The sequence below is a fragment of the Ranitomeya imitator genome, chromosome 4, assembly GCF_032444005.1.
Source record: "Ranitomeya imitator isolate aRanImi1 chromosome 4, aRanImi1.pri, whole genome shotgun sequence".
NCBI classification, from domain to species: domain Eukaryota; kingdom Metazoa; phylum Chordata; class Amphibia; order Anura; family Dendrobatidae; genus Ranitomeya; species Ranitomeya imitator.
The window spans coordinates 632,937,470-632,957,037 of NC_091285.1; the positions used below are offsets into that span (position 1 = coordinate 632,937,470).

Consider the following 19,568-nt stretch of genomic DNA (forward strand, 5'->3'; position numbering starts at 1 on the left):
AAGAAGAACTCCAGGGGCAAGCGGCTGAGAGCAGAATAGGCGAGCTGGAGAAAGAGGTGTCTAAGCTCAGAGGTCAGTGGTTTATGCTGTGTATAAATAAACTGCATGGACTGTTTTAAGCGGAAAATCTTTCCTGTGTGCCTTAATCCAGCTGCCAAGTGAGTGTTCCCCAACACATTCAGTGAGCGCTATTTCACACCATCCTTTGCATAAATATGACAAGAAGAATAATGGAAACTTAAAATATGGAGGAAAGAAGGGGATGGCACATTCAGAGTAGGATACATGTTCAAATTTTGACAAATCCTAGGAGATCTTCTTAAAAACTTTAACAGGTGGGTCACGTGGATACCAAAATCCAATGTGCCGCCTGTCACTGTTCAGATGTTTTAACCTTCCCTTTGGATATCACATCATAAGTCTCTAAGTAACCCAATGAGCGCACCGTTGCTCACCCTACAGCACACTTTTTGGAGGAAAAATGTCTCTCCAATACCAAACTGATACATGAAATAGGATCCAACATGGTGATTATAAGCCCATGTGGATCTTTCCCCATCGTCCAGGATACTTCCATTCAATAGCTGCCAACAATCTGCTTCTTCATCACTATTCCCTCTGAGTTTCCCATACATACGTACACTTGGTTCATCAAATGTGTCCTAAGTGCAGATTGGGGAGTGAGCCGCAGCGAGATACCCTATCTTGTTCGAGAACCTCATAACCCTTCTTTTTTTTTAATTCAACATGGGCAACCTTTTTGTATCCGACATTGGCCGATGGTGGTCCATTTGGTCAATACTAGCTTTATATACAGTATATGAACACATGCTTGAAAGTAAGGGAAGAGCACTTATCGGGCAACACAATATCAGATGGGGAGAAGAGAAAACCAGACATAAAATGTGAATGACTGGAAGAATAACACCCTCAATCCCCCAAGGGTGGCTCGCTCAATTCCATTCAATGAAAACAATCTTTTCCCTATTGAATCACGTCAGCATGCAGGGTTGTGTGCAGCAAATACTGCATATTTCTCCTGACACAGCATATGGCAAGTATCCCACAAGTGTTTCCATACTGTTACCATAACAAGCTTCTTTTCTGGCTGCAGACTACGTGGTGTCATAAACCATAGAACTTCCTAAATCCAAAAATGAGAACTATTTTAGGAACTAATTTAGGAACTATTTTCAGTAAGGTTTGATAAAATGACCATGAGTGCAGCCCATCCGAAACACCCACAGTGTCTCCATTAGACCAGGGTCACTGTTGTGAATTCTGTGGCTGAGTTCACTTCTGTGGTCACAAGTGGTATTGCAGTCTCTGGGCTTCCTCCCTCAGGTGTTTTGGTGAGCTCGTTGGCTGCCTTGCTATTTAGCTCCACCTGAGTCTGTCTTCCTTGCTCCTTGTCAATGTTCCAGTGTTGGATCTGAGCTACTGCATCTTTCCTTGGGCCTGCTGCTCTGCTAGATAAGTGCTTCTAGTTTGTTTTCTGTTTTTTTCTGTCCAGCTTGCTATTGTCTTTTGCTGGAAGCTCTGAGAAGCAGAGGGGTGCACCGCCGTGCTGTTAGTTCGGCACGGTGGGTCTTTTTGCCCCTTTGCGTGGTTTTCGTTTTAGGGTTTTTTGTAGACTGCATAGTTCTCTTTGCTATCCTCGCTCTGTCTAGAATATCGGGCCTCACTTTGCTGAATCTATTTCATTCCTACGTTTGTCTTTTCATCTTGCTAACAGTCATTATATGTGGGGGGCTGCCTATTCCTTTGGGGTATTTCTCTGAGGTAAGTCAGGCTTGTATTTCTATCTTCAGGCTAGTCAGCTCCTCAGGCAGTGCCGAGTTGCATAGGTAGTTGTTAGGCGCAATCCACTGCTGCTTATAGTTGTGTGAGGATAGATCAGGTACTGCAGTCTACAGAGATTCCACGTCTCAGAGCTCGTCCTATTGTTTTTGGAAATTGCCAGATCTCTGTATGTGCGCTGATTACTGCACGCTGTGTTGCCTGATTGCCAGCCATAACAGGTCACACTTGCGAGTTCAATGCGAGTAACTCAGATGTGATGTTGTTATCGGACCGCTGAGGCCTTTCATGGACGGCACGGGGAAGGCTAGGTTCACACTTGCATTGTGCAGTCGGTTCAACACATCCGTTAAACGGACTGCACTAACGCAAGTGCCGACTTTGGCACTGCGCTAGCACAGATGGAGCATCTGCTAGCTCCATCTGCGCTGGCAGTGCGCTAGCAGTGACGGACCCGGAAACGCTGCAGCCCGCATCTCGGGTCCGTCACTCAATGACGGCACACCGTTAGCGCACGCCCATTGCGGGCAGGCGCTAGCGATGCGTCTGCCATTGAAAGTAATGGCGGCGTTAACGGACTACGTTACACCGCGTTATGCCGCAGTGTAACTTAGTCCGTTAAACGGGTTCACACAACGCAGTGTGAACTCAGCCTAAGGTGACTCTAACAGGACTTTATTAGATGCACAGTCGATGACGTCCCGTCTTTACTGTAGCCAATTACAAGCCTAAGGGGTCAGATAACCTAAGAACAGAATGTCATCACTTCTGATTCAGATGGACAGCACTGGAGTGGCATGAGCTAGAGCGACGGGGGTTTTCAACTTGGTGAGCAATGTCTCGTTTACTAATTTATACAATTAAGGGGTTTTCTCAAGTTTGGAAGTTATCAGCTATCCATGTGATAAGGGATAACTTACCGATTGCTGTAGTCATCACCGATCCCGTGAACCAGGGCTCGTGAGAGCCCCATGCGAAGTGGTGGTTGACCATGTACACCTCCATTGATCATGTGCACATCCACTCCATTAATTTTAAAAGTGTAATAGCCAAGCACGGCACTCAGTTGATCTTCGACATGCCCATTAAGAACGAAAGAAGCAGGAGTGCGCATGATCGACCCCTGCTCCATTCGCATAGGGCTCTTCAAAACGCCAGTTCTCGGGATCGGTGGAAGTCCCAGCCGTTGGACCCCCAGAAATCATAAAGTTATCGTCTAGCCCATAGATCCCCCAACTTGAGAAAACCCCTTTAATTGCCTGTGGGATTATTTTTTAATATAAGTTGGATAACTTATTTACATTGCCTTGTCCTTTACAAGCACTTAGTTCTATCAATCGTCAGGGTCACAGTTGTTAAACCTTTACCAGTTGGATATTGATGCCAATTTGACATCAATGTCTTTCCTCATACAACTCCCTCATTTCAAGACGAGAATTCATTTTTTGGTTTCATAAATTTCATAAAAAATATTTTACCAAATATAATCCCTACCAGATTAGATTTATTTGTACATTATAGTTATAGAAGACAGAGCGGAGGGGCCGCCGCTGCAGTTTCTGTGTATGTGCGGCTGTATGCTATGAGAGGTGCAACAACAGAGAGAGCCATCTGACCTGCAGAGACAAAAACTAAAGCCTAGATAAGGTCTTTCTACTTTGCAGGTAGTCTTTCAATCACGGGTAGTGACCGGTAGGTGGAGATGGCAGTTCTCTAGAGCAACATGGGAAGGCGTAATTTATGGCTGATAAAAAAAAGAGCAAGTCCTACAGTATATTTGCAACTTGGACCAATTAAATTACCGTAATGTCTATCGAGGAGCGCTGTGTGATGCATTCTAAAATCACCACCATGGGCACCAACAGAGCTTGTACCACCCCTGCTGTAAATAAATAAAAAATGAACTAATAAGTGCTAAATTACATCTAAGTGGAAGTTAGAGCCTCTGCATTGTGAGAATGAACTTCTTACCTTTTTTTTTTTTTCTCTTTCCAGGGTATGACAGATGTCACAGTGAGTCCAGCACCGACCAGGAACTCGAGAAATGTGAAAAACATAATAGCATGGTATGTGATGCTACCAAATCCTTGTGTAAGTGCATAGAGATATACATCTCAGAACACTTTTCTTAATTTCTTAATGGATATGAGTACTTTTTCTCAAATCATAAAAATATCAAATAAATTAACTTAGTTATTTGTTTTGATGAAAAAAATCCTATTTGTGTATACAGATCCAACGCAGAACTAGGTGTTCCCAGGTTACAGACTACAAACAAATCCTTAGTAGTCTGATAATGTGTTTTTCTCATCTCTTTGTCCCCTCTATTGTCTGTAGGTTGTCAAAAGAGAGGATAGAGAGTAACACATGGATCAGATAGGATCAGACTACACAGGATTTGTTCGTAGTCTGCTACCATGTAGACGTATAGCTCAGCATAGGAGCTGTATACACAAAACATAAGCTAATTTTAATCAAGACCATTTGCAAAAGTTGACTATTTTTATTCTAGGTTTATGGCAGCTGAATTAAACATATAATTTAAAGTGAAAATATACACGATATGATAGAGGAGCTTCTATCCTGATGATGGTGCCTGTGTGGGATCCTGCAGTTGCACCTGCTGTGCTGGGCCTCATTCACATGACAATAATATGAAGTGTGAAAGCTTCGCACCAGAAGGATAAGTAGACATTATTTCATGTATATATATTTTTAGACACTTTGTTTAATTCTCTATAGGATCCGCTGTGCACATTCTTGAAATCCATTGAGAATATTACAGAAAATGCCTGTGAGAAAAATAAAACCAACCCTGTTGAGGTAAGAAAAGAACTGATGAGATTTGTAAGATTTTTATTTCCTATTGTTCTGCTTCTGGGACCTAATTAAAAATCCAGAAATCTACTTTTTCCCATTTAGAATCTTACATAATTTTCTTTAAGAATTTTATTCAACTTCTTATGACGTGAATGCCCATATAGACGGCTTAGGGGGGTTCAGCCTACTGAAAGATTCCCTTTAAGATTATGAGTCGACTGCCAGGGCCGTGGGGTACTCGGTACCGGGTCCGGTCGACTCAAAGGGGGATGCCACTGTAGCGGCGACCTGGTCCATGACCATGGGCGCCCATGTTAAAGGGACGGTCTTTAAAAGGGGTTTTGAGAATAAAGTTTGTTCGTGAGCGCAACCTGTGGTATTCGGTCAGTAGGGACCGACGCTGCTTAAAGGGATCCTCTGGGGTGATGGTATAACTTCCCACAGGTGAAGTAGGTCCCCAGGGCTCCCGTGTGTAGATGAAGATGGTGAATGGTGCAGTAAAGAACGAAGGACAAAGGTTTGCAGTCTCTTTACCTGGTTTACTGTAGGCTTCAGGCAACCGCAGTCCAGGGCACCAGATTACAGGTACAGGCAGGGTCCGACTGGCTTGGAAGCAAATTCAGAGTCCCTTTTACCAGGTGAAGTTAGAAGCCTTCCTATTAGTGCGGTGATGTTGTAGTCCCTTACTGCCTATGGCTTCTGGCAAGGTACTCACAGTTCTCTTTCTGTCCTTCATAGAAGTGGGACACAAACCCGTATGACAGGTGGCTCAAGTCTTTTTGTATGGTCTCTATCACGACCCGGGCTCTATGTGCCACTGTGTCTCCTGGGTGTTATTGCAGACAGGTTATATGTAGTCTGCTGTCCTGCCGGTTTCTGCTGTGCCACTTAGAGTCTGACACACCCTTGGTCCTCCGGCTACCGGTATCTGCGCTCTCCAGGGAGGTAGCCTAGTCGCAGCTGTCCTCCCCTGTTGTCACTCGCCTGTGCTTCTCTCTCCTGCACGCTCACTAAACACTGCTCTTCCTTCGGTATATCATGATCCAGGAGCTGCAGCACTTTCTCGTAGCTGCACGGCCCCTCTACTTCCTTCCCCTCTGTCTCTCTGACAGGAACTAACTCTCTTTCCCTCCAAACCAGAATGTACAGTACAGACCAAAAGTTTGGACACACCTTCTCATTTAAAGATTTTTCTGTATTTGCATAACTATATAAATTGTACATTCACACTGAAGGCATCAAAACTATGAATTAACACATGTGGAATTATATACTTAACAAAAAAGTGTGAAACAACTGAAATTATGTCTTATATTCTAGGTTTGTCAAAGTAGCCACCTTTTGCTTTGATGACTGCTTTGCACACTCTTGGCATTCTCTTGATGAGCTTCAAGAGGTAGTCACCGGGAATGGTTTTCACTTCACAGGTGTGCCCTGTCAGGTTTAATAAGTGGGATTTCTTGCCTTATAAATGGGGTTGGGACCATCAGTTGTGTTGTGCAGAAGTCTGGTGGATACACAGCTGATAGTCCTACTGAATAGACTGTTAGAATTTGTATTATGGCCAAAAAAAAGCAGATAAGCAAAGAAAAACGAGTGGCCATCAAGCGCTATAAAAAAACTGGCTCACATGAGGACAGCCCCAGGAAAGGAAGACCAAGAGTCACCTCTGCTTCTGAGGATAAGTTTATCTGAGTCACCAGCCTCAGAAATCGCAGGTTAACAGCAGCTCAGATTAGAGACCAGGTCAATGCCACACAGAGTACTAGCAGCAGACACATCTCTACAACAACTGTTAAGAGGAGACTTTGTGCAGCAGGCCTTCATGGTAAAATAGCTGCTAGGAAACCACTGTTAAGTACAGGCAACAAGCAGAAGATACTTGTTTGGGCTAAAGAACACAAGGAATGGACAATAGACCAGTGGAAATCTGTGCTTTGGTCTGATGAGTCCAAATTTGAGATCTTTGGTTCCAACCACCGTGTCTTTGTACGACGCAGAAAAGATGAACGGAAGGACTCTACATGCCTGGCTCCCACCGTAAAGCATGGAGGAGGAGGTGTGATGGTGTGGGGGTGCTTTGCTGGTGATACTAATGGGGATAAATTCAAAATTGAAGGCATGCTGAACCAGCATGGTACCACAGCATATTGCAGCGGCATGCTATTCCATCCGGTTTGCATTTAGTTGGACCATGATTTATTTTTCAACAGGACAATGACCCCAAACACACATCCAGGCTGTGTAAGGGCTATTTGACCAAGAAGGAGAGTGATTGGGTGCTACGCCAGATGACCTGGCCTCGACAGTCACCAGACCTGAACCTAATCGAGTTGGTTTGGGGTGAGCTGGACCGCAGAGTGAAGGCAAAAGGGCCAACAAGTGCTAGGCATCTCTGGGAACTCCTTCAAGATTGTTGGAAGACCATTCCCGGTGACTACCTCTTGAAGCTCATCAAGAGAATGCCAAGAGTGTGCAAAGCAGTCATCAAAGCAAAAGGTGGCTACTTTGAGGAACCTAGAATATAAGACATAATTTCAGTTGTTTCACACTTTTTTGTTAAGTATATAATTCCACATGTGTTAATTCATGGTTTTGATGCCTTCAGTGTGAATGTACAATTTTCATAGTCATGAAAATACAGAAAAATCTTTAAATGAGAGGGGATGTCCAAACTTTTGGTCTGTACTATATATCTAGGGAAGCCATCCATTAACTGGATCAGGGCTCCCCCTTCTGGCCCGGAGTGTGAACATGTTGTATGCATTGTGGTGATAAAAGAGATCTTCCTTTGCTTCCAAGCGTGAGATCACTCTCCCCATTAGGAAAGCAATGACACTGTGACGACCAGGCCCTGGGGTGTCACAATTATCTTTAATAATGCTTAATTTTTTGTTCCCAACTGTTGTGGTTACCAGAAGTTTTCTGACATGTTAATCATTGTTTTAACTAATTAAGAATGTATTAGAGAACCCTCGTTTGTATTTGCTCTTCACTAGCCCAAGATACTATCATTGATACATCCCACAATAACTGTAGGACTGATGAGATCAATGTTCAGTAATTAGACCCTAAAAATTTACAAAAATCTCACTGTTAGATGTGTCAGGTACTGGGGTGTACTGGAACCATATGAGAAGACCTGTGATAGTTGGGTCCCTATTGGACATTTTACTAGAGCTTGAAGTTCTGCCATTGTATCACGGGGATACCATGACAGAGAGATCGTGACGTCTGGTTTCACGTACTCCTGCACTGGTTAGAAATACTTCACCATCTTAATAAACAGCGCAGGTTTTTACCTTGCTGGCAGTGCAAGGTTTAATCAGTTCAGTTGCAGCTCATGGAGCTCTTCAACATGGCTTGTTTCAGCTGTTCAGTGTTGGCCACTCCCCTCTGTCATATACACTCGCCTCTGGAACTTAGGAATTGCCAGTGTTCGTTCTTACTGCCTGGTTTAGAGTTCTAGGTACAGTTCGTGGGTGGAGCTGGATTTGGAGAGTTGTTCAGGAGATTGTTTGGATATTTGTTTTGTGTGCACATCCTTATCCTCTCCTAATTCAGAGAGTGTATTTTGTGTGATTGCTATTTTCATTAATCCTTGTCCGTCTTCCCTTGTTTGTCTGGTTAGTTTTATCGAATACACTACGGCTTCTCACCTCCCTGGGTGGGGGAGGGGGCAGATAAGGGTTGATTTAGGAACATAGCAAGGTAGAAGGTGTCTGCATATCCACCTTCTGGACTAATTTGGGGGACAAGAATAAACTAGGGCTCCACTAATTCTATGGAACTGGTTAGAGCCCATAGTCCCAAGGCACTGCGTAACACCAATGTATGTACAATAATTAGATTTATCACTTGGGACATTTGTCGTATATCTCGGTGGACGGCACTAGAGTTATTTTTAAAGGTTTTTGTATCTAGTCTTTTCCTAATGTTATTGGATTTGCTTCTAAATGTCCTAAATTTCGTCATCTTCATAGAAAGTGGCAACTCAAATCACTAACCTTCTCAATCAAACTTCTTTGAAAACATTCAATTCCACCGAACTCCAAACAGTTTTCATTGCTGTAATCGAGAAAGTGGAAACTTCACTACTTGCATCTTTTGCTACAGACCCCAGAGATCAGCGAATAAACACTGCTGAAATCAGTGAGTAGATAAAAACTTGTATTATTATTATTATACATTTTTATAGCGCCATTTATTCCATGGCGCTTTACATGTGAACGGGGCAAATATAGACAAGTACAATAAACATGAGTAAAACAAGGCACTCACAAGTACATGAGGAGAGAGGGCCCTGCCCGCGAGGGCTCACAGTCTACAGGGGATTGCCAATATTTTTTGTATGGGCAGGCAATATACACCTTTTTTTCTGGGGGGGAAAAATCACTTTGATTGCAGCTAACTTTTAAAGAAGTTGTCCACTACTTTTACATTGCTGACCTATCCATAGAATATATCATCAATGTCTGATCAGCCTGAGTCCGACACCCCTGCCGATAAGCTGTTGTCGGTGTCGGCGGTGGCCGGCAGCTGGAAGTACTCACTTGTGAGCTGCTCTATTTTCTGTTAGTGGCCAGGGCTTGGTACTGCACATCCACCTCCTATTCAAATCAATAGGAGGCGGATGTGTTGTACCCTGTGGTGGCCACCCTCAGAAGATAGAGCATCTCGGCAAGTGAGTACTTGCAGCTGGCTGCCACCGACACCAATAACAGTTGATCGGCGAGAGTGCCGGTGTCGGCCCCCAGCCAATCAAACATTGATGACCTATCCTAAGAATAGGTCATCAATATAAAAATAGTGAGCAACCTTTTTAACTATTATACTGTATATCAGTTCAAATATTCAGCAATGCATGAATAGTCCCTGTACTGACCCTACATTGATGGCAACATCTCATTCCTAAGATCTTTCCACATATTTTTATGGCAACTTGGATTCCTAACAGGAAGTAAAAGCAGCTCTCATAGAGGTTTGTTAGATACTAGATGGTGGCCCGATTCTAACGCATTGGGTATTCTAGAATATGTATGTTTGTATGTATGTATATAGCAGCCACGTAGTATATAGCACAGCCCACGTAGTATATAGGAGCCACATAGTATATAGCAGCCACGTAGTATATAGCACAGCCTCGTAGTATATAACACAGCTCACGTAGTAAATAGCACAGCCACGTAGTATATAGCAGAGCCACGTAGTATATAGCAGCCATGTAGTATATAACACAGCCACGTAGTATATAGCACAGCCACGTAGTATATAAAACAGCCCACGTAATATATAGCAGCCACATAGTATATAACACAGCCATGTAGTATATAGGAGCCACATAGTATATAGCAAAGCCACGCAGTATATAACACAGCCCACGCAGCATATAGCACTGCTCACTCAGTATACAGCCCACATAACAGACAGCCACGTAGTGTATAGCACAGCCACATAGTATATAGCATAGCCACTTAGTATATAGCAGCCACTTAGTATATAGCAGCCACTTAGTATATAGCAGCCACTTAGTATATAACACTGCCCACGTAGTATATAGCACAGCAGTGTAGTATATAACACAGCCCACGTAATATATAGCACAGCTCACGTAATATATAGCACAGCCCACGTAATATATAGCACAGCCCACATAATATATAACACAGCCCACGCAGTATTAAACACTACCCACGTAGTCTATAACACTGCCCACATAGTATATAACAACAGCCCACGCAGTATATAATACAGCCCACACAGTATATTACACTGCCCACGTAGTATATAACATTGCCCACATTATATATAGCACAGCCCGCGTAGTATATAACACTGCCCATGTAGTATATAGCAGCCATGCAGTATATAACACAGCCCAAGTACTATATAGCAGTGTGGGCACCATATCCCTGTAAAAAAAAAAAATTGAATTAAAAACCAGGCGAGGCGTTTAGCGATGCTCCTCGCGACACTCTGGTCCCAAGAATGCATTGCGGTCTCAAGATGATGACGTAGCGGTCTCGCGAGAGTGCTATGTCATCATCTCACGAGACCGCAATGCATGGCCCGGAGCGTCGCAAGGAACGGGAAAGGCGCCGGAAGGTGAGAATAGCACGATTTTTTATTTTTTTTATTATTTTTAACATTAGATCTTTTTACTAAAAAGTTTGTCACATAGGGTTAATAGCAGCATTAACAGACTGCGTCACACCGCGTTATGCCGCGGTGTAACGCAGTCGGTTTAACGGACTGCTACAACGCTATGTGGGTGGCGGGCGCTGACTGGGGGGGGGAGAATGGAGGGGGCACTGAGTTCAGGGGAGTAGGGAGCGGCCATTTCGAGGCTGGACTGTGCCAGCTGGCCACGACCAATCAGCGACTTGGGATTTCAGTGACAGACAGACAGAAAGACAGACAGACAGAAAGATGGAAGTAACCCTTAGACAATTATATAGTAGATGTCTAAATCAATCAGGACTGACCATAGCTTGGATGATGTCCTGGGAAGTACTTCTCCTTAGTATGGCGTACCAAAGAGTGACTAAATAACACCGATGAACCAGTTATGTAGAGATGCCGCAATTGTAACAAGTCCGTTCATGATATTTCTTCCCTCCTAAATATTCCGCCATCACCTGTAAGTGATTGAGAAGTGGAAGGAACCGCAGCAACTCAGCCACAAAGTGGAGACCATGTAACATTACAGAGCAGGGTCACCAAGTGCTGAGGAGCAGAGGACAGAAAAGCCACCAACGTACTGCTGACTCAATAACGGCCAGACCTCCTCTAGTATGTCATAGTATTCTGGAGAAAACACGACAAAGAAACAGGCAAAGGTGCTTACTCGTGATGAGCGAATATACTCGTTACTCGAGATTTCTCGAGCATGCTCGGGGGTCCTCCGAGTATATTTTAGTGCTCGGAGATTTCGTTTTTATTGCCGCAGCTGAATGATTGACATCCGTTAGCCAGCATAAGTACATGTGGGGATTCCCTAGCAACCAGGCAACCCCCACATGTACTCATGCTGGCTAACAGATGTAAATCATTCAGCTGTGGCAATAAAAACGAAATCTCCGAGCACTAAAAAATACTCGGAGGACCCCCGAGCATGCTCGAGAAATCTCAAGTAACGAGTATATTTGCTCATCACTAGTGTTTACCTGTCCAGGCCTCAAGTCAAATGCACTATCATGGTGCAGGGGGCCCAAGTAAAGATGGCGGCTGCACAGGTGCGGTAATACCAAATGAGACAGCCAGCCTACAATCAGGGATTGGCCGCTTGGCACAGCAGTGCAAATAAATAACCTGCAGCAGTGTTCACACAGCATCTGGATAATAGCCTATTAGTAACGCCCTGTGGCGGGCTGACCGGTGCTAACTATAATGCGCACCTGTGTAGTCGTCATCTTTACTTGGGCCCGCTGCACCATGATAGTGCATTTGACTTGAGGCCTGGACAGGTAAGTACCTCTTTGCCTGCTTCTTTGTCACGTTTTCACCAGAATATTGGAGGCTTTTTCCTCCTTTTTTGTTGTGTTTTCTCCTCCGGTATATTGTAAATTGGTGCTTTGTTGGCTAGTATTATAAGAAGGCTAATAATATCTTAGAAAGTATGACATGGCACCTATATGTATGACCAATACACCCTAATAATCACATAAAGCCTCTTTTTTATCTTCTATAGAGGCAGAGATGAAGGTTTCTGATGAGCATTGTGCTAGTGGATCTTCCATTTTTCTTAAAGTCGATAAAGACAATATGCAAGTACCGTGCTCACTTGTCAACTTCAAAGGTGGTAAGTCTGGAGTTGACTGTAGTGACTTTACAGTTGCATTAGTTGATCATATGCTTATTCTGTAATATGTTTGTGCTTATCAGGTGGAGCCATTTTCATCTCATACAAAGTTCTCAACGCCAGGCTAAATGGCAGCATTCTTGCAGCTCTTGGGGATTCTGATAATAGATCAAGAGAAGATATTATCTCCTCAGTGGTTGGTGGCATTATCACAAGTGACAAAACACAGAATCTGGGCTCACCAGTGAGATTCACTCTGAAACATATGATGGTCAGTACAAGAAATTTCCAGTGCCTTGCGAAAGTATTCGGCCCCCTGGAACTTTTCAACCTTTTCTCACATATCATGCTTCAAAACATAAAGATACCAAGTGTAATTTTTTGGTGAAGAATCAACAACAAATGTAACACAATTGTGAAGTTGAACGAAATTTATTGGTTATTTTACATTTTTGTGGAAATTCAACAACTGAAAATTGGGGCGTGCAATATTATTCGGCCCCTTTTACTTAATTCTTTGTTGAGCCACCGTTTGCTGTGATTACAGCTGCAAGTCGCTTGGGGTATGTCTCTATCAGTTTTGTACATCGAGAGACTGAAATTCTTGCTAATTCTTCCTTGGCAAAAAGCTCGAGCTCCATGAGGTTTAATGGAGATCGTTTGTGAACAGCAGTTTTCACCTCTTTCCACAGATTCTTGATTGGATTGAGGTCTGGACTTTGACTTGGCCATTCTAACACCTGGATACGTTTATTTGTGATCCATTCCATTGTAAATTTTGCTTTATGTTTGGTATCATTGTCTTGTTGGAAGACAAATCTCCGTCTCAGTCTCAGGTTTTTTGCAGACTTCAACAGGTTTTCTTCAAGAATGGTCCAGTATTTGGCTCCATCCATCTTCCCATCAATTTTAACCATCTTCCCTGTCCCTGCTGAAGAAAAGCAGGCCCAAACCATGCTGCCACCACCACCATGTTTGATAGTGGGGATGGTGTGTTCAGGGTGATGAGCTGTGTTGCCTTTACGCCAAACATATCGTTTGGCATTGTTGCCAAAAAGTTTGATTTTGGTTTCATCTGACCAGAGCACCTTCTTCCACATGTTTGGTGTGTCTCCCAGGTGGCTTGTTGCAAACTTTAAGTGACACTTTTTATGGATATCTTTGAGAAATGGCTTTCTTCTTGCCACTCTTCCATAAAGGCCAGATTAGTGCAGTGTACGACGGATTGTTGTCCTATGGACAGACTGTCCCACATCAGCTGTAGATCTCTGCAGTTCATCCATAGTGATCATGGACCTCTTGGCTGCATCTTTGATCAGTCTTCTCCCTGTTTGAGATGAAAGTTTAGAGGGACAGCCGGGTCTTGGTAGATTTGCAGTGGTATGATACTCCTTCCATTTCAATATGATCGCTTGCACAGTGCTCCTTGGGATGTTTAAAGTTTTGGAAATCATTTGAATCCAAATCCGGATTTAAACTTTTCCACAACAGTATAACGGACCTGCCTGTTGTGTTCCTTGGTCTTCATGATGCTCTCTGTGCTTTAAACAGAAGCCTGAGACTATCACAGAGCAGGTGCATTTATGCGGAGACTTGATTACACACAGATGGATTATATTTATCATCATTAGGCATCTAGGACAACATTGGATCATTCAGAGATCCACAATGGACTTCTGGAGTGAGTTTGCTGCATTGAAAGTAAAGGGGCCGAATAATATTGCACGCCCCACTTTTCAGTTTTTGAATTTCCACAAAAATATAAAATAACCAATAAATTTCGTTCAACTTCACAATTGTGTTCCACTTGTTGTTGATTCTTCAACAAAAATTTACATTTGGTATCTTTATGTTTGAAGCATGATATGTGGGAAAAGGTTGAAAAGTTCCAGGGAGCCAAATACTTTTGCAAGGCACTGTATGTCATGCTAGTTGTTGAGTAACATTCATGGATCTTATTTGTATAATAAGCAAAGTAAATAGGCTAAAAAGCCACAGCCAGCTCACCGATCCACGCAGGTGCACGGAACTTCATCTCGGACCAGGATGAGTGAATATAGCGAAAATAAAAAAAGGCGTTCCAGCTCCGTAAAACTTCAAAACTTTTTTTCTCCATTAAAAGTAGATACAGCAACTCCTTGCCTTGATGCAAATGTCTGAGTGCAGAGTACATGCGACGCGTTTCGATCGTGCCCGATCTTAATCAATGCATGGTTTCTTGGAGATTGCGGTGATTGTTAAACGCTCATGGACCAATCCTATTAACAATTCAAGTCACATGACTATTACTGCAGGTCCTGAATGCACAAACTTCACAGCAGCTGCAAAGAATTACACCTAACCACGGTAAAGTAACAATACCTAACAGAATATTCCTCATAAAATATACAGCTAAAAAATACAATCAATAATACAATGAACAACTAGCAATAATGATACATAATTTCATTTTTACGATTAAGACCAAGTGGATATCTAGTTCGCAAATTGTAGATCCAAAAAGCTTCTCTGGTTAGAAGCTGTCTTTTAACATCTCCACCCCGCTGTGATAAATTAACATGCTCTATGCCCTGAATCGTCATCATGGATATATCTCCTGCATGATGTGCACTAAAATGTTTTGCAACGGCTGATACATTTCTATTAAGAGTGTTACTGCTCCCTAAATCCCTCAAATGCTCCAATATTCTGGTTTTCAACTTTCTTGTTGTGCATCCTATATATGCTACATTGCATTCGGTGCAATCAATTTTGTAAACTACGTTACTAGTATGACAATTAATAAAACTTTTTATATGATAGGTTTTAATTTTATCCCTATCCTGAAATGTGTTTTTTTTGTTGATGCATTCCGACAAGTACTGCAAGCAGTAACACCACATTTATAGAAGCCCTTGCATTCGAGCCATGTTTTTGAAACCGGCTGCGATGAGAAAAAACTCGGCAATAGTGAGTTGCCAATAGTCGGCGCTCTTCTAGCCACAACATTAAGACCGTCTTTTAGAATTTCAGAGAGTGAATCATCTTCTTGTAGTATAGGTAACCTTTTTAAAATTATGTTCTTAATTTCCTGAAACTGAGTGCTATATTGGAAGCACACATAAGGTTTTTTCCTTCTTGTTTCTTTTCCTCTCTTATTTTCTCTGTCCGGTACTAGAAGACTGTCTCTTGACTTGCTCAGTCTCAACTATTTTCTGCGCCCTATTTCTTTTAATTTTACTTTTAAGCGACGAAACTCCTCTTTTCTCAATGTGTCTCTATCTCTACTACAATTTCTTTTAAGCCGCGTGTATTCCCCGACAGGAATCGATTTGACGGTATGTTTGGGATGGCTACTCCTTGCATGTAACACAGTATTGCCACTTATGGGTTTAACATGCGTTTTGCTGTCAACGATCTCATTTTCAACGCCCATCAGATCTAGGTCCAGGAATGAGATTTCACTCTGGTTCCATCTGTGGGTAAATTTGATGCCATAATCATTTCCATTGATGTACCCCATAAAGTCCGGTACGGCAGACACATCGCCACCACAAATAATTAGGGTGTCATCGATGTATTCGGAGATTGTTTTTTCGTGACATATTGTACTTCATGTTAGTGGTAACATTTCTTCGATATTACTTGCGATTATTTATGAAAAAAATGGAAATATGGCGAAAATTTTTAAAATTTTGCAATTTTCAAACTTTGTATTTTTATACGCTTAAATCAGAGAGATATGTCACGAAAAATAGTTAATAAATAACATTTCCCACATGTCTACTCTACATCAGCACAATTTTGGAAACAAAATTTTTTTTTGTTAGGGAGTTATAAGGGTTAAAAGTTGACCAGCAATTTCTCATTTTTACAACACCATTTTTTTTTAGGGACCACATCACATTTGAAGTCATTTTGAGGGGTTTATATGATAGAAAATAATGAAGTGTGACACCATTCTAAAAACTACACCCCTCAAGGTTCTCAAAACCACATTCAAGAAGTTTATTAACCCTTTACGTGCTTCACAGGAACTGAAACAATGTGGAAGGAAAAAATGAACATTTAACTTTTTTTTGCAAACATCTTAATTCAGAACCATTTTTTTTATTTTCACAAGTGTAAAAACAGAAATGTAACCATAAATTTTGTTATGCAATTTCTCCTGAATACGCCAGTACCCCATATGTGGGGGTAAACCACTTTTTGGGCGCACCGCAGAACTTAGAAGTGAAGGAGCGCCGTTTGAATTTTTCAATGCAGAATTGGCTGGAATTGAGATCGGACGCCATGTCACGTTTAGAGAGCCCCTGATGTGCCTAAACAGTGGAAACTCCCCACAAGTGACACCATTATGGAAACTAGACCCCTTAAGGAACTTATATAGATGTGTGGTGAGCACTTTGAACCCCCAAGTGCTTCACAGAAGTTTATAACGTAGAGCCGTGAAAATAAAAAAAATCGCATTTTTTCTACAAAAATGATCTTTTTGCCCACAAATTTTTATTTTCACAAGGGTAACAGGAGAAATTAGACCACAAAAGTTGTTGTGCAATTTCTCCTGAGTACGTCGATACCCAATATGTGGGGGTAAACCACTGTTAGGGCGCGCCGCAGAGCTTGGAAGAGAAGGAGTGCCGTTTTACTTTTTCAATGTAGAATTGGCTGGAATTGAGATTGGACGCCATGTCGCGTTTGGAGAGCCCCTGATGTGCCTAAACAGTGGAAACCCCCCACAAGTGACACCATTTTGGAAACTAGACCCCTTAAGGAACTTATCTAGATGTGTGGCGAGCACTTTAAACCCCCATGTGCTTCACAGAAGTTTATAACGTAGAGCCGTGAAAAAAATAATTGCATTTTTTCTACAAAAATGATTTTTTGCCCACAAATTTTTATTTTCACAAAGGTAACAGGAGAAATTAGACCACTAAAGTTGTTGTGCAATTTCTCCTGAGTACGTCGATACCCAATATGTGGGGGTAAACCACTGTTTGGGCGCACCGCAGAGCTTGGAAAAGAAAGAGTGCCGTTTTACTTTTTCAATGTAGAATTGGCTGGAATTGAGATCGGACGCCATGTCGCGTTTGGAGAGCCCCTGATGTGCCTAAACAGTAGAAATCCCCCACAAGTGACCCAATTTTGGAAACTAGACCCCCCATGGAACTTATCTAGATGTGTGGTGAGAACCTTGAATGCCCAAGTGCTTCACAGAAGTTTATAATGCAGAGCCGTGAAAATAAAAAATATTTTTTTTTTCCACAAAAAAGATTTTTTAGCCCCCAAGTTTTTATTTTCACAAGGGTAACAAGAGAAATTGGACCCCAAAAGTTGTTGTCCAATTTGTCCTGAGTATGCTGGTACCCCATATGTGGGGGTAAACCACTGTTTGGGCGCACGGCAGAGCTCGGAAGGAAGGAGCGCCGTTTTGGAATGCAGACTTTGATAGAATGGTCTGTGGGCATTATGTTGCGATTGCAGAGCCCCTGATGTACCTAAACTGTAGTAACCCCCCACAAGTGACCCCATTTTGGAAACTAGACCCCCCAAGGAACTTATCTAGATGTGTGGTGAGAACTTTGAATGCCCAAGTGCTTCACAGAAGTTTAGAATGCAGAGTCGTGAAAATAAAAAATATTTTTTTTTCCACAAAAAAGATATTGTAGCCCCCAAGTTTTTATTTTCACAAGGGTAACAGGAGAAATTGGACTGCAATAGTTGTTGTCCAATTTATCCTGAGTACGCTGATGCGCCATATGTGGGGGTAAACCACTGTTTGGGCGCACGGCAGAGCTCAGAAGGGAAGGAGCACCTTTTTGGAATGCAGACTTTGATAGAATGGTCTGTGGGCATTATGTTGCGACTGCAGAGCCCCTGATGTACCTAAACTGTAGTAACCCCCCACAAGTGACCCCATTTTGGAAACTAGACCCCCCAAGGAACTTATCTAGATGTGTGGTGAGAACTTTGAATGCCCAAGTGCTTCACAGAAGTTTAGAATGCAGAGTCGTGAAAATAAAAAATATTTTTTTTTTCACAAAAAAGATATTGTAGCCCCCAAGATTTTATTTTCACAAGGGTAACAAGAGAAATTGGACCCCAGAAGTCGTTGTCCAATTTATCCCGAGTACGCTGATGCCCCATAAGTGGGGGTAACCCACTGTTTGGGCTCACAGCAGAGCTCAGAAGGGAGGGAGCACCATTTGACTTTTTGAGCGCAAAATTGGCTGTCGTGTTTGGAGACCCCCTGATGTACCTAAACAGTGGAAACCCCCCAATTCTAGCTCCAACCCTAACCCCAACACACCCCTAACCCTAATCCCAACCTGATCCATAATCCTAATCACTAACCCTAACCATAATCACAACCCTTACCCCAAAACAACCCTAATGTCAACCCTAACCATAACCCTAATCAAAACCCTAAATCCAACACACCCCTAATCCTAATCTCAACCCTAACCTCAAACCTAACCCTAATCCCAATACACCCCTAATCACAACCCTAACCTTAACCCTAATCCCAAACCTAACCCTAATCCCAAGCGTAACCCTAATGCCAACCCTAACCCTAATACCAACCCTAATCCAAACCCTAACCCTAATCCCAGCTCTAACCCTAACTTTAGCCTCAACCCTAGCCCTAACTTTAGCCCCAACCCTAACCCTAGCCCTAAGGCTACTTTCACACTTGCATCGTTTGGCATTCCGTCGCAATCTGTCGTTTTGGACAAGAAACGGATCCTGCAAATGTGCCCGCAGGATGCGTTTTTTGCCCATAGACTTGTATTGCCGACGGATCGTGACGGATGGCCACACGTCACGTCCGTCGTGCACTGGATCAGTTGTGTTTTGGCAGACCGTCGGCACAAAAAACGTTCAATGAAACGTTTTTTTTGTACGTCGCATCCGCCATTTCTGACCGCGCATGCGTGGCCGTAACTCCGCCCCCTCCTCCCCAGGACATAGATTGGGCAGCGAAGGCGATGAAAAACTACAGCTGCTGCCCACGTTGTGCACAATTTTCACAACGTGCGTCGGTATGTCGGGCCGACACATTGCGACGGCCCCTGTTGTGATAGGCAATTCAGTAACACAATGTACATAGCGATCAGAGCACATACAGTGATCTGACAATAACCCAAAATAATAGAACGAGCTCTGA

The 19,568-nt window shown here is 42.7% G+C and overlaps 1 protein-coding gene across 2 annotated transcripts in view; it reads left to right on the forward strand.

The window, feature by feature from the left end:
* Positions 1-19,568, forward strand: part of LOC138677002 (adhesion G protein-coupled receptor E3-like) — a 107,610-nt gene that overhangs the window by 55,296 nt on the left and 32,746 nt on the right. For both annotated transcript variants that reach the window (XM_069766774.1, XM_069766775.1), the window contains 5 exons: positions 3,796-3,866; positions 4,543-4,623; positions 8,604-8,772; positions 12,311-12,421; positions 12,505-12,692. In XM_069766774.1, coding sequence (XP_069622875.1) covers positions 3,796-3,866; positions 4,543-4,623; positions 8,604-8,772; positions 12,311-12,421; positions 12,505-12,692 — 620 coding nt within the window. The remainder of the gene's footprint in view (positions 1-3,795; positions 3,867-4,542; positions 4,624-8,603; positions 8,773-12,310; positions 12,422-12,504; positions 12,693-19,568) is intronic.